This window comes from Lepisma saccharinum, chromosome 1, assembly GCF_977018435.1.
Source record: "Lepisma saccharinum chromosome 1, izLepSacc3.1, whole genome shotgun sequence".
In the NCBI taxonomy this organism is placed as follows: Eukaryota; Metazoa; Arthropoda; class Insecta; order Zygentoma; family Lepismatidae; genus Lepisma; species Lepisma saccharinum.
Window position 1 is genome coordinate 136,027,153 of NC_139229.1, and position 16,592 is coordinate 136,043,744.

Genomic DNA, 16,592 nt, shown 5'->3' on the forward strand with positions numbered 1-16,592 from the left:
GGCAGTCGCTCCACAGTTCGTCGCCGATGGCTGAGATGACCAGTGAGTAAAGCGTGTGCTACGGTAGCACGACGACGTAAACGTCGAAGAATGTGTCAGCATCATAAATGTTTTTATTTCGACGCTTTTTTGCCAACCCTGGACTACTACTGTGCAGTGATATAATAATTTATGTAGTGTTTACATTGTTTGGCGTTTGTTGACGTGAGAATTGTAGTTTACATGCACAAGTTTACTTGACACGTTGTAAGCTTATATGTGAATGTCATGCGAACATCTCTGTAAAAATTAGAACGTAGGAGTGCAGAAAATAAAAATATATACTTACAAGGTGGTGTGTTAGAATCTCTCAAGAGTAAATATTATGCTCCTAGAGAGTGCACGCAAGACGACCGGCAGACAGTGTAGCCATCTTGGAAGCAAGGGTGCCCGGATGAGTATGTGACGTCAGAAAATATAGTATGTGAAGTGATAAACTGTATTGCTTATACATAAGGTTCCCGGTACCAACAGACGCTCGAATGTCTCGAAGAAAGCAAAGCAACCCGAAACCGCTAAAACGTAAGTATATATTTGTTTTTCTTAAAGCATGACTAGGCTCAACATTTTCACTCGTGCGTAAGAAGTTCGCGCGTAATCCGTACATCTGTTTCCACCTGGCGGGCAGGTAAAGTTCCGAAACTTTTTTTTTCCGCTCGAGAATTGTTTAAATGATGTATTTAGCACGTTTCTATTAAGTTGTAGGTATACTTGAGTTTCAAGTCACAGTTGGCGTAACAACCAAGGGACACATTAATGTAATATAAAAATTAAAGTGCTATGTTGTGATGGCGTTAGGTCCCCACACTTTCTTGATCACGGCCGAAGGTGGGGGTGATGTGATCAGCACCACGACCCTGGCCGCCCGTACCCCCCAGAGTTTCCTCCAGGTACCCCCACTTTACACGACGCCGCTTGAACAGGTGGAGAGAAAATCCCGGTTCTCCCCATCGGGGATCGAACCCGGGCCTCTCGCATGGTAGCTACCGCGGCTTTAATGTGCAAAATAAAAACTGTACTTCCCCCGAGAATCGTGATATGAGCAAATCTAATGCCGAAATTAACAAACATGATTATAATATACTCAACGTATTAGCGAACCCCATGAACGAAAGTTAAGTCGTAGTTATTATTCACGTTTGTACATTTTAAGTCCCCTCTCTCTCCCTCACATGTACTTTTTTTCTGGTAAGAAAGATTCGGGTACTGGTTTGTTCTTGTGTTCGCCAAAAGAAGTACTAAAAATATTATGGTATATTCATAAATAATCACGGCACACAATAAGTCGGATCCCGCTTTAGACTGTAGGCCCAATCCTGATTAGCCTTCTGTGGACTAAACCAAACTAATAAATAATGCCTATAAAAAGGTGCCGAACGACGTACTGTTGCGTACCGCCAGAAATTAAAAGACGGTGTATAATACAAATGTGTATATGTATGTTTGTGTGTGTGAAGGGTCTTGAATACAAGACAACGACCTTACCACTACGCCATCAAGGAGACCCACGATATAGTGCGATCCCAGAAAAAACTACACAAAAAGAATCGCAAAAGCTCGAATCAAGTTTTATATATTGTGTAATATTTATTGTTGAATTTATTTGTAATGTTAGGATGCGAATGGTTTTGAATAAATTATTTTTGCCTGATTTCCATCATACACACGTATACGCTGAAATAGCTATAATTTACGTAAATCTTGCTTCCCCCAAAATTTATTTGAATTGAATTGAATTTGTGTTTTAAGTCCACTTTATGCAGGTAAGGCTAATATGGACTGTACCTACAGTTTTAAAGTGGGGTCCGAACCACTATGTGCCTCCACCGGGTGTCGAACCCCGGATCACTTGCTTACAAGGCACCACTGCGCCATCAGGGAAGCCCGAAATTTATTTGAACTCGGTGCCGATGATGGATGGATTGTAACCACTATTCTATGGGGTGACATGTGTGTGTGTGCGTTTTGCAGTCGACTACACATGTTTTTTGCTGGTCAGGTTTTAATCCCTGTTATAACGTATGGATGTAACTTTGAATTTGCTGTTTGCCATGCATATTTCACCATTATTCATTCTCATCATCCGAGGGGTAGAAAACTGACGTAAAATAACCGAAATGAAAAAAGATAATATCAGAAACTGATGAATGTTCAGGAGTAAGTCATCTTGCTGAAATGGAGTTGAAACACGTGCAGGTATCTTAAAATTGAATTTGTGAATCCATGTCTCCATGGAGCTAAATTCCATCTTCATATCGTTCGTTATGTTGTCTCATTATACGGGTATCGAACCAGGAATTAACAAAAGAAGCGAGTTGTAAGGAAATTACGTGAATTTATTACTTTGTTATTGGAATTTGAAAGCCTAGCTTGTGATAAATATGCAAATGTGAATGTTTATACTTCCACGTGTTCTGCAAACGCTCTTTCTTACATATCCTCATTGCAAGAGAGGCATGAATTCCGAGAGATTAATAATAACAAAAAAAATTATATATATACACCAGACATCTAAACCTTATTTTCCAAGCATCTTTTGGTTCAGGAGATAATCTGTGTGTGATTTATTAGATTTGACTAAGGAGGCGGGCTACATGATGAGACAAGTGAGCAAAGCTGGTATTGTTTCAGTGAACCAAGTTTTATGTATTATATATTTATTTATTATTGAATTTACTTTCTAATGTTAGGGCGCGATTTTTTTTGATTTTACATTAAATTATTATTCTCTGTTTCTCATCATACATGCTTATACGTATATAGTTAACGCCAATATTGCTGTCCCTAAATTTATTTGTTCTCGTTGCCATTTTTGCGGGATATGACAGTAATTTATCTTTCGCATACTTGCTAGTTATTTTGCCTGATTGCCAGTAGACATATTAGCAAAGTTCAATGACAAGCTTATTGGAACATGACCCCAGTAAAAAAGGACAAGCGCAGTCTTTTATGATAAGTCCGCAAAACAACACATTTCCATCACAGGCACGATTTGGTCAAATAGTTTTCTTTTATCGAGCCATTAATACTCAGACAAAAGTATTATTGTTAATAATGATAATGACAACAGCAATGGTTGTATCGTGTTACAGTTATTTTATTTATGATTGTTGTCTGTGCTTGAGAGGATGTTGTTTACATTATGGGAAATTTCTATATGATCGTCATTTTCATCCGTTATGAGTGTTTGTGGTTGCGACTTTAACTATCTGAAGAGTGTTTACACATCAGTGTTCGAACTTTATTGTAATATGATTTCGTCACTATTCTGCCTTGCCTTGTCAAGAATTCAACTTTTGAGAACTTTGACTTGTGAACATGTTGGTATGCTATCGGTGCAGATGAGTAAAAAGTAGCAATGTACATGTCTGGATATATAATATTTGTTCTTGAAAGTAGTTAAGCTAAGCATTAAATTAGCTACTTCATACAGAAGCGTTTTCTCACTTTTCAACTAAGTTAGGGTTTAAATCTTTTTCTGTGTGCGTATCGCATTTTTAGCCCCATCTACATGTTATATCTTCAAATATCAGCTTCACATGATTTGCTCCCCAGTCGGAAGGCCTCTGAATTGTAACCGGCGTTAGAGTAACAGGGATAGTGTTATTTTTAATTAAAATTTAACATTATCCTGGCATCTAGAACCATAGGTAGAGATTTCTGCTTACGAAGGTGAGAATTTGGCGCTCCTTACTCCGAACTTCCCTCTCCGCTTGGAACAGATGTTCAGTGCACTCTTCTTTATATCTATTGCGCGAACAGCAATACCCCGACGCCAACGAAGCCGTTTTCAAAATCTCATCGAAAAACCGCTATGTGAAGTTCCAAATTGTATGTGCTTGTAATTCACGTGAATCAGCGTGTGGGTTGCTTTTGCTGTTGTACAGATTAGTTTCGTGTCTACGTAAACACATTAAATTATTGCGAATATCTATACAATATCGAAAACAAATCACACGAAGATTGTCTTCAATGCTCTGGAGCAGACGAAATTTTATATATTTCACAAACACACAATTTCATTTCAGTCACAGTAATTCACGAAAATTATTGTAAGGACTAAAAATTTCGAGTGAGACTGGTACAAATCGTTGAAGGAATACAATAACTTCAAGTTCGATCGATATTTTTGATAGGAGTATACCTAGCTTGCCTCCCCCGAAAAAAAAAAACCTGCAACAAAAGGATCCAAATTTGAACTTGTAGAATCATTTTCGTCTATTCTATGGGCAGTTTACAATTCGTTACTGTGCGATTTAGAATTATTAGTATAGTACCCCATTGTTAAAATTATCCATGTGCTTTTAAGATAGATATCAATAACTGACTGATATTGCCAATAATTTTGCAGGACGCTGTGACGTTTGTTCTTGTATTTTTTTTAATTTTTTTCCTCGTTCGGCGCTCAAAGTAACCGCATCCCCCATAGTTACGGCTCTTTTGCCATCCCCAAATTTTAGAAGGCTACAATTATCAACTGTATTCAGAATTTACGTATGTACCTGTCAAGCCAAAATTTACAGGTTGGAATCAGTGATGGTTTTAATATGAATATCTGTAGAGTCTACTACCTATTGTTAACTATTTGAAATCTTGTTACAATACTGCTGAATTGGATTCTTCTCAAGAATTGGCGACTAAAACTGAAATCATAAAGGTCGCTCGCAAATTTTCGCAGGATCCTGCACAAAGTCAGCAGTTCTGGGTTCAAATGGCAGGTTAGGCACAGACAATTGTGCGAGTCCCTTTATCATTTCATTTATCATCCGCTCATCCTCATCGCAAACTATTTAAAAACCCACCAATTTTTGTGTGAAGGTAACTTCATCTCGTAATTGAGAATTTTCCAGTGAAGGGATAATAAATTCCTCGTAACTTTACTTGAAATATCTGTATCCTATTAGCTATATATAATATTCCTCAACTACAGTGTCAAATAATATCAACCAACCAGAAGGGAGAATTTCGATTCACATACTTCTGTAGATAAATTATGTAAAATAGATTTTTAACCCCTTTACTGTTTATTATTTATAAAGGTTCAATAATTCCACCCCCCCCCCCCCCAGTTTTCATGATTCAGCGCGCGCCATGATTGCCCCTTTAGATACTCTTTAGAGCTAAACGGTAGTTAAGCCATTTCAAGTGTTTTTACTTCAAAACCACCGTTGTAATGTCCAACAGTCAGCCAAGGATGGCATATTTATCAATATTATTACTTGTCTACGTGTTTCTAAATATTTTTCACTTTGATGATATTGTGAGTTAATGTTCATTATATTATAACTTTTAAAAATTTTGAAATGTGTTTCAATTGGTTTCAAACAGAAGATTATATATTTTTAAATATTAGCTGATGCGAAGCTTTTAGCCTACTTGTGCACATAAGCCCATAAATAAGGCAGATTGTTTTGTCCAGTGCGAGTGCGTATCTGTAGTGACGTTTTCGTAACATTTTATTACAAATATAACAAATCCCTGAGCTTTTTCAGATTGGTCAATAAGTTCGCACCTTCTCAACTTCCTTAGGTTGTTCACAATGTACTGAGTCATGCATTTCCGAGTCTGAAAGTCCAAGTTGGCACAAAACGGCATGTTGTTGTTTTCGTGCGAGAAGTCAACGAAGCAGTGCATGAGAAATAATGAACTTGTCTTCCGCAATTAGTCATGATTTCTTCATACTAATCAGCTACTTGACAAGGATCAATCCTTATATTGTGTATTCATTGTCTAGAAACCATCTGCTTACGGGCTCGACAGTGGAGAGGGGCTGAAAGAAGAATTTGCCAACTGCTCAACGGAAGCTATTTCTTTTTCTTTTTCAAGTTAAACCAACCTACCGCAGATGGTGCTAGTTTCGTTATTATTTATGAGAACCAATTAGTGTAGGTTGGAGTTGGAATTAGGTTAGTTTATCACATTGTCTTTTCACTATCAATAAACTACAGAAGTCTCGAAGTATGCAGGGTTGATTTTTGTTAGTCTTTAGTAGGATTGGCTAACTTGATATTGCGTGTCGGCCAGGCTGGAGGTTACTTTTTACCTATAAGAAATGTTAAGAGATTCAGTTTTCATAATTCGTTATGTATTTTTGAAACATTCCTATATTTGTGTCATGGAAAGTAATAATGGTTAAGTGAACCAAACGTTCATCCATTATAGTTTTTTTTTTGTTAAATTACGTCTGTTTTTAAATCTTAGAACAATTTACGATTCCTTATCATGGCAAATTTTTAAGTTTCCTCCTCGAACAATAAAAAACCGCGATACTTAGTTACAATAAAATGCACATTTCTGTTTTCGTAACACAAAATTTGAATCCAGTCAATGAATTTAAAGGTTAAATTAGGGATACTGTGATTAACGCCAACAATACGCCTTGCTGAAGAAATCAGATATCAAAAAAATATTGTTTTAATGTAGTTTAGTTCTTGTGACGTAGGTACTATGGAAATAGAACACAGTTCAGTTAATACAATTTTGGACAAAATGTGTAAGATGTAATAAAGTATGGTCATTTGTACCCGTATTTGTGTATTTGTATGTATTTTGGTGTTGTTCTTTTAACGAATTATCCTCGGTATGTGCATGCATGCAAAGAAGTCGAAGGAAATTATGAGTAATTGATTTCTCCATAAACAATGGAGAATAAAATGAATATATAAAAATAAAAAAAACTTTGAAACCTAATTCTTCTGTGAATCTGTGTGACATTTCCCCGATGACATATTTGCCCTGCTACAGCTTTCTTACTTTCCATCAATTTATTAATGTGATGTATCACAGGGACAATTAAAGGACCAGTTTTCCAACTTAAAGTTGAAGTTCGCAATATTCCTGAATCATCAGCGTCATCTGTGGGTATTATTTATGAGTTCCATACTTTTCTTAGTGAACTGATAAGTTTCTGTAGTTTGGAATCGTTCTCCAAGAGGAAAGAAAGACCACATGTCTTGGTCGTATTGATATGTACTGTAATCGCCAGCGAACATGTTTTCTGAGTCTTTCGAGGTGCTTTGAATGCCAAACACTCGGGTGTGGGTGCAGGTGCATGCTTACTGCTTTGGACTTCAAGCACGTATTGTGGAAACAGTAGGCAAATTTGAATACTGGGAAGGAAAGGAGGAGGTTCTAGATGGAAATTGCAAGTGTACTGATGGTATACTGGGTGCTGTTAATGTGGTTAACGGCTGCAGAGGTAGTGTTGCATTCTCAGCAGTTTGGTGTACTTAGAGCACCTGTTGTGTAGAAACGAGGGTTTCTCAGGTATTTCTGCTCTATTTCTGTAGAACTAATTATAATATGCGTTTCTATTTTCTCTCTTTCTATCTTTGCCTTTCTGTATTTTTCTTCCTATTTAATTTTCACTTTCATTCTTTCCGTTTATCAGTTTGTTTCACTCGTTCTATCTTTATTCCCCCTTCTTTCCTTTTTCCCCCTCCATCTTTATCTACTCCTATCGCCCTTCTCCCTTGCTTTGTTTCTTTCTATCTTTCTTTTCTACCTTTCTCTCTGTTTCATCCGATTTTCTCTCCTTTTACCGATATTCATTTTACTTTTCATTCTCCCTTTCTTTCTACCGGTATCACTTTCTCTCTTCACTTACATTCATTCTATCTTCATTTCTTTCTGTTGTACTTTCCTTATTTCCTTCTCCTTTTCTCTCTTCTACTATCACTCGCCCTCTCTACTTTTTATTTCCATCTCTCATCATTTCTAGTTGTCTGCCACTCTCTCTTCATTCCTCCTTAATCCTCAAAATTTCTCATGTAGGCAATTTGGGTGGGCTAGAGCCCAATCTCGCCCATCCATGGCAACGCCGCTGGTGTACAATACTACACTACAAACACAAATCTTAATTTGTTTTTTCCTCATTAATTTGTTAAAAAGTTCACAAAACATCCATCCAACCCCTTGGTGTGTCTGCATAAGTTGCAGTGATTAAATATTTAGAGAGCCGAAATTTTCGTATATACTTTAAATTCTAATTTAATAAAATCTCGAACGACGTTAAGTATCGGTGTCGTCGCTATGTTACAGACATTTATCTCGGTTCTAGTTTCGAGCGATGGTGCCTGTGACTACACTCTTTCGCTGAAATCTCCGGAGTAAGCGAACGAAAGCAGGTCCTTTGCGCAAGTAGGACTAGAGAGGTCTCGACCAATGACGCGTGAGAACGGATGTAAGTGCATGGAGGGGAAGAAAACGGTTACAGCTTCCAGGAGTTTACGCAACGCGCATTGCTTTGCTCCGCCCGCTCGCATTCTCCCCTTCTCTACTGTTATGCGTGACCTTGCTCCACATATTCCCGAGGCATAGTGCAGTCTCTTCTCTAATTTTTAACTGTGTTTGTCTCGTCTCCTTACTATCTCTACTAGATAGAAAAGGACTGTTATTCTTTACTTTCATAGGAACTTGACTCGTGTTTAAATATTCATAAAGAAAAAAATGAAACTCGGCATCACTTTTGACTTTGAAGACATACCATCTCATTAACTCTTATATTTCAAAAGAGATTGTTTAACATATAAGAACAATAATGTAAATTTGCGAGTCACGGCAGCAGCCATAGTTGATTTTGACCGCCATCTTGATGTACAATCAGCAGAAACAATAACAGTAGGCGTATTATCTTTTTCTCATCTTCATTTTGTGTGTTTTTTAGGAATGCAATTGAAGTGGTGCTGCAGCAGAAGTTGTCGTCTGCTTATTCGTGCTCTTTGCTTCAATTCTTAAACCCCACGTTTCGGAAAACATGAACAGCGAACTCTCTCGTGTATTTCCAGACAGATCCCAGCTTGCATTTTTGTCTTATTTACTTTACAAGTACTTTACCCTTTGCGCACAGTATGTTACATACGTCACTTGAACAAGGGAAGTTCTTAATTGGTAACACAGGAGAGGACAGTGCAGTTTCCAGCGGCAAGTACAAGGAATATGATTTTTTGTGAAAAAGGAAATGTAAATTGTTTTTTGTATATTAACGAGCAACTCCGATCGGCAGCGCGTTTTTAAAGTACACGCACAGTACCATCTAGCGAGGAGTTTTTGCCAATCGGCGCTTTTAACAGTAGAATTTTTATTTTGAGTTTCGATTTGAAATATTTCGCTGTATGAAACTGAGTTTAAAAGAAAGCTACATTTAGGTACTTTTTAGGAGTTTCATGGCCTCTTTCAGAATCTTGCCTTCGCGTGAGGGATTCGAGTTAGCATGAGGGGAAAGTTGTTCTCTACAATATCAGCGTAGATCTTGGAATGATCTCTGCCAGCTCCCCTACGGTTTGGTTGGTTGTGAGGGGGGGGGGGTTAGAGAGAGGAGGTAAGATGTGAGATACGTTGGTAACTTTGAAAAACGCTTCTGACTGATCCATATTTTTTTCTTGTTCTACCTGTGATGTTTATATATTATGTAAAAAATTCGGAAATCCCGCATTCTAAATCCCTAGGATTTTAGTGAATATGGTGGTTTGGGATAGTCCCGACATGCTAACTAAAAATAAGTTTTTACGGTGGTTATATATAAAGAATGAAATGAATCTAAGCAGGAAAGATTAGACTTTTATACTCAGTATGGTCCACTTGTCATATCTCTAAACTAATTAGAAAGGAGAGAAGGCTCGAAACTATGTAGTGTCGAAATTGCCCTAGTTTGTTAGAGAATCTTAGTTTCACTTGTATAGTATAGGCAACTTTGGCAACCTGTATATTAACAATTGAAAGTGAATAAATATATTATTTTTAATAAATGCAATACGTGCAATGAATAAATGAAAGTTCGTAATGAGACAGATGACTTAAGGGCATAAGTGTATTAGGATGCTTTGGCAACAGTCGCATTTCTGCTCCAGGATTTTTCTAAAACTGTTTCCAAAGGTGTAGTTTCTTGTGGTGCTTGTCACGTTAGACCGCTACCAGAGCCGACGTTACTAATTGTAAAATTGCTTGAGTGGTTTAAAAAATGAAATATTCAATGGGTGCGAAGGAAAAGGCTAGTCATAAATCGGTTATAGTGAGACCAAATACAACAGTGTCTAATCGTAGAGTAATTTCCTCGAGTTACTGTTAATTTTCATTGGAGAACGTAGGAAATGTGTTCCTCGGCACATCTAACTTTCGAGCTGCACAATTTCTTACATCTTTGCTGTGTCCGTATTAAGTCCAGAACCACCTTTGTCTGTGGTAGAACTGACAAGCGAACAAAAATAAGAGAAGTGTCGAAGTACCTCGAAACGACATAGGTATAGTTATTAATTAAAATCTTCATTTGGAAACAATGCAAGCAAAAGTTTATTTTATCATGTTGTAGCCGGACAAGGTACAAAGCAGACGGAATGGCTCATTTACTCTACTTCGCTTGTTCTCTAAATCTAAAGATTAGCAATTACAATCCCGATTTTACATATGACCATGTTTTAAGCGTGTTCCCACAAAACTTACCTGGCTTATACACGGACTGGTTTAAAGCTCTGCTGTGTGGGCTTTGCGCAAATTTCAATCAACTGACGTGCTTTGTTTGTGTTTGTCACGTGAGCTACAGCATTGGAATCTTAGAAGTAACGGAATTCCCCAAATGTCGGAACTACCCAAAACCTCCTTGTATCTAAAAGCTTAGCGGAGATTTGAGAGTTGGCAACAATTAAAAGAAAGTTTTTATTTTTTTATTTCTATTAAGACAAAACTCGTGATTGAAATGAACCGGTAAGACCAAGAAGGGAAAGATTCCACTTTTTGAACAAAATGGGCTGAATACTTTGAATACATATCAGAGCTAAGATAAAGGTTTTGAAAACAAACCACTTACGGAATATTGTTACTATGGTTATGATGAATAAGTTTGTAATTGTAAGTTTCTTCGTCCGGCTTTTAGTTTTGGTTGCTATGAGTTGTTTTTTTTCCCCCCGATTGTAAGTTTCTTCGTCCGGCTTTTAGTTTTGGTTGCTATGAGTTTTTTTTTTTTTCCCGATTGTAAGTTTCTTCGTCCGGCTTTTAGTTTTGGTTGCTATGAGTTGTTTGTTTTTTTCCCGAAAGTAAGGTCGAGTGCAATCTTTCCCTTCTTGGTCTCACCGATTCAAATGCATTTTTGGAAAATCGTTCCAACATTTCTTTGAACGCTAAATGAATGTCACCTATCGTCCTGAAAAATGACGTGTCAAATGAAACGATATAGCACATCTAAATGCCTAAATATAGGCTATATAAAAATGTTAAGCATATAAAATGAACCACTTCTGGGGGAATTTGACAACATGAGTAAAAGAGTATCAATTTGCTGGATAACTACAATCCGGCCGTCGTACCAACCGGTGTCCATTCACAGCGTAGAACGGTTCTTTTCACAAAAATCCTGCTTCCCTGCTGGCTGCTTCGGGATTTTATTGTCGCCGATTATTGCCCAAGAACTAGGCCTAATTGGTTGTTTGACCGCGAGTTCCTTCGTAGGTAAACGCGGCAACAGAGGGTCACTGCCATAAAGGCGGTCTCCGCGCAGAATCCTAGACCGTCCCGGCTATAGTTGCTTCGATTGATGTGCTCATGGCTCCCATGTGCTTGGGCTTAAATTTCTTCATATTTTGAACTAATGATTTTTTAGGATAATAGGTGGCTCTCCTCAATGGTATCATAAATATAACTATGTTCAGCTTCAAGTGCTTGTGTGGTGTGTATATGTCTTTATGGGACTTTCGTCTTTTGGCAGTTTGAGCGTACAATTGCTCCGAATCATGTATTTACGAAGTATAAGTAAATATATTTTAATGGTGATTCGTATTGTTTATTGTTGAACGTTTGGCTTACACTTTGAAACCTCTTGTATTTCTAATACAGTCACAATTAAAATATATTTTTATTCATTTTTTTACTTATTTTGAATAGTTTTCGAAAAGAGTTTATACAAGACGAGTTCAGGACTAGTTCACGATGTGATAGAATTTGATGCACGTTGAATGCAATGTTTAAGTCCACTTTTATGCTCAGATAGGCTGATCAGGACTGGACCTAATGCTGGAAATGAAAACCGAACCACTGTGCGATATGCATCCACTTGGATCGAACCAGTAACCCCACGGTGAAAGGTGACAAAGAACTAGAGTCTTTAAAAATATTTTGAAAAGAATATTCTGAAAATTAGTGACAGAAATTGTTTAATCATCAGATTTTGGAAATGTATTCTGGAATACTTCGAATTATACTTTACCATGCATTTATATTCCAAACTACTCTCGATTGATTGATTGAGTTGGTGTTTTAAGTCTACTTTAAGCACAGTAAGGCTAATTGGGACTGGACATACAGTTTGTGGGATCCGAACCACTATGTGCACCCACCCCTTGATTACAAGGCGACGACGCTACCACTGCGCCATCGGGGGGCCCACTCTCAAATTAAGTTTTACAAAGGAAGATAATTGCTTTTATGCATGAATCCATCTCGTAACTAGTACTTTTGTACTCCGAAATACACAAGAAACTCGACATACGTCAACTCAAAGTTCTAGTGCCTCCATTGACAAAATTAAAAGTGTAAATTTGATTTCTTTGAAATGATCTTATCTGATCACCTCAACTATTGCTCTTTTTGTGCATCACATGGAACAGTAATTGATAAAATTATCATTTGGTGCATTTATGTGTGTGTGTTTTGGTGTACCAAAAGATCATTGTGAGCAATTTATAAACTTCAGTGTGTTACTGGACGCGACATATTCGGTTCACTTGATACATTTTGGGTTATGTGTGTAGGGTTACAGATTATTATGAGCAAATGGTGTCCTCCTTCGTGGCCGTGCGGTCTAAGGCGCTGTGCTTCGGACTCCGACTGCGGGACGCCGTGGGTTCGAGTCCGCCTGGGTTCAGTCTCAGGAAAACCTCCCTGTGTGGGAAACCTCCTATAACGGCTGAGGGTTCGACGTGTGACCCTACGTCATCACCCCATTACCGGTTGAAGATCTCCACACCTTCAGGTAGGATTGTGGGAGGGAGACTGGCAGTCGAGAGATAGGCCAAGGCCCTTCGAGGGCTGTAGAGCCGCTGGTTATTATTATTATTATTATTATTATTATTATTTTATAAGCAAGTGGTAGGACAGTGACCGTAGTATATACAATCAGTCTCACTGAATAATATATACTACTAAGAAATGTTAATATGAAATTGGCACGTTTAGTTAAAAAATAATAATTTTGTAACTGAATTCTTGGACATAAAATTCCGGAACAGTAGAAGTTTAATAAGAGGATTCGAACACATTTCCCGGAGGAGCCAGTTTGTGTAAGATTGATTGAGTTGGTGTTTTAAGTCCACTTTATGCACAGTAAGGCTAATTTGGACTGGACCTACAGTTTAAAGTGGAATCCGAACCACTATGTGCCTTCACCGGGTATCGGACCGGGACCCCTTGATTAAGTTTGTGGAAGAAACGCGCATTTGAAATTGTATGAGACAATTAGACTAGTAGACTATCTGCTATAGATACTACGTTCTACTCCACTTAATTTTTCCCCACTTCTAAGCGAAAAAGTCTTAACTCAATTTCAAGCTTCACTAGTGGCAACTGACGCAGGGGTTTACCCAGAATTCTTCATCTGGGCAGTGCAAGGGTAAAATTAGAGCCAAAGATGACTTTAAATTGGGCCTTGGTAAAAGTTTGGGGGAAGGGTATAAATCACTGAACTGACTTATGGGCAACCCTGTATGCTTTTAAGATGGAGAAACACAAAATTACAATGAAATCATGAATTTCTTGAGGTAGTTTATTATCGTTGTGTACTGCCTTTCTAAGCCAAAAAAAAAAACTCACTTCAGTTTGAGAAAATTTCGATAAAATGACCAAAATACCTTTCACCTTTGGCGGTACCCTTAAATGAAATTTAACAAGACATAATCCAATGGGCGGTTTATGTGTTCCTAATTTTATTTAAAATTGCTGGGAAAGGGGGCCATTTACTCGAAAGTTTGTGAAGCAGAGGTGAGGTTTTTGGTTTAAGGAGACAGTAGGCCTAGAAAAGGGTAAATTTCTATGTAATTTCTGTTTCTTCAACTGAAAGACGTACACAGTGGCCCGTAAGTCCATTCCATTGACACATCTTCATTGACTAGCATACAATCCACTTGACTAGAGCTATAGTCGTTTGTGGTTATGTTGTTATTACAGTGTACACCTACATTTTTGTAATAAATGTTTGTGTAGTTTAACATTTGTAAATAATAATGAAAACCTTTTACACTAATAATGCACTTTATTGACTGATTGATTTCGTTTGTTTTACTTCCCTCTTCTACCACTTTAGGCTAAACGCGAAGATAAGGATGAGTGGTGATGAAATTGATGAAGATACACTCGTAAAGGACCCCCCATGCTCATGCCGGGATTCGAATCGGCTGTGTGCTAACCACTCCTCCACGGAAGTTGTCGATAATGCATTTTCTAAACGCAAAGTATGTGATACTGAAAATATATTACGTGTCAGAGCAAAAGAGGACATCTGCCAATCAAGGACGTATTTAGGGTGGACCAGGGTGTCCGGACCCCCCCCCCTCGAAAGATTTATCGAGTACTAAAATTAAATAATGAAAAATATATTAGTTTAGCCGTTGTTGTATAATTTCCTCTGAACTTATTGGAAGGCAAGGATTATATTGGAATCATAGGGCTTTGAAGGGCACGAAGGACTTATTTTGGGGGTCCGGACCCCTCACCGTACCCGAAAGACGTATTAAGCACGAAAATTAAATAATGGAAATATTCTCGTGTAGCATTTGTTGTAATTTCCTCTGAACATATTGGAAGACAAGCATTATATTGGGATCATACGGCTTTGAAGAACAGGAAGGACGTATATAAGGAGGGGGGTTCGGACCCCTCGAATGACTCACCAAGTACTAAAAATAAGTAATGAAAATATTATAATTTGTTGCATAATCGATGATTATTAATTTCCTCTGAACGTTTTACAAGGCGAGGATTATATTGGGTTCATAGGGCTTTGAATGACATTACAAAGAAGATTTATACACTACTACTCAATATGCATAAAATATTAATCAGAAACTTTTCTCCAGCTACATGTAACATCATATTTGTTATTCGATAAATATTCAATTATTCATCTATTTGACATTAATTTCATTTGCCAGAGCACTTGTTTTTATGTAAATTATTCCGATCTTAACTACAGGTAAGTTACGTAATGAATATGCACTCTTGTATCTCTATTCTTATACAGTCTTTTTACGTAATCGTGTAATAATAATATAATATTAATTTATATATTGTAATTAGTATTAATTTGATTTATAATTATTTTAATATAAACATTATTATTATTATTACCATTATTCCTGAGACACTTGGTTCGGACGCCCCCCAAACATATTTCTAGATACGTGCCTGCTGCCAATCCTAATCAAGAATAACATTTCCTGGTGGTGAACTGCATGAACTGTTCTTGGTAGGATAAATGAACCGTTCACGAAAAAGAACTGGAATTCCGTGGCATACAGCGAACTGAGTTCTACAGCACGGGAGGTAAGTATGACAAACATGTTAACTGACTGAATGCGTTCTTAAGCGACCAAATGGAATGCAGTCTCATTCATTTCATCCCAAAGAAGGCACAGGTGTCGACGGAAATCCTTGGCTCACTTGCTTGAAGGAAGCGGCGTCAAGGATATTTCAGTTCGGAACCGAAAGAAGTTGGTTTTTTCTTCTGCCTCCAGAAATGCCACTATCGAAGACATCTTCATGGGAGGGAATTTCAGCTACAGGTGAAGAAATATTCTCTAACGAACTGTTAATGATCACCGCAGCTATCTCTCCGGCCATTAAGGCGTCTCCGCGGGGGGACAGGAGGGAGGATGAAAGAGTCTCATGCAGGGAACCTCGATGGAAGATAACTGGATTGTTTGTTGGTGAAGTTTCAAGTTAAGCCTCGAAAGCGAGGTTCAGTTTGATGATTATCTTTTTGGGCCGTGCCTGGTTTTGTGGACATCCAGCATATAAGGATGCGATTTTTGTCTTCTTGACGTATTACGGAGTATAGCTACAGGAAGTTCGAACATACCTCAACCAGACACGTATCTAGAACGTTATTTTTGGAGGAGCCCGAACCAAGTGTCTCACATTGATAACGTTTATGATTAATAGGTTATTAATATTAATGCGTGTTATTATTATTATTATATTAACAGATAAAAATATGATATAAGAATAAGATGTAGCTTATGTCCAGATCACTAAAATTTGAATAAAAATAGCTGTCCTACCGAAGTAATTTGTGTATTAAATTTTTAATGGATTATTTATTGAATACTAAAAAGGTTGAAAATTGAAATCCCTGATCCTTATTTTTATGCGTGTTATTATTAGTAGTGGTATGGATATTTTTTTACAGCCACTGTCAAGGCAATGCTGTATAATCACAATTTACTCCTTACCATTATATAAGTTCAGCGGAAGATGACGCAACAGTAGACAAGTATTTTGCTCATTTAATTTTTAACTTTGTAAATATATCGGGGCCCGCTTTTAGACACATATCTGAAATGTTTACGCTAATT

General features: G+C 37.5%; 1 protein-coding gene across 1 annotated transcript in view; it reads left to right on the forward strand.

Annotated features, from left to right (window-relative positions):
* The first annotated feature begins 28 nt into the window (after positions 1-28).
* The window catches only part of ush (Zinc finger protein ush), a 427,102-nt gene continuing 410,538 nt past the window's right edge, over positions 29-16,592 (forward strand). The window contains exon 1 of the mRNA XM_083138916.1: positions 29-561. Coding sequence (XP_082995042.1) covers positions 522-561 — 40 coding nt within the window. The 5' untranslated portion in view covers positions 29-521. The remainder of the gene's footprint in view (positions 562-16,592) is intronic.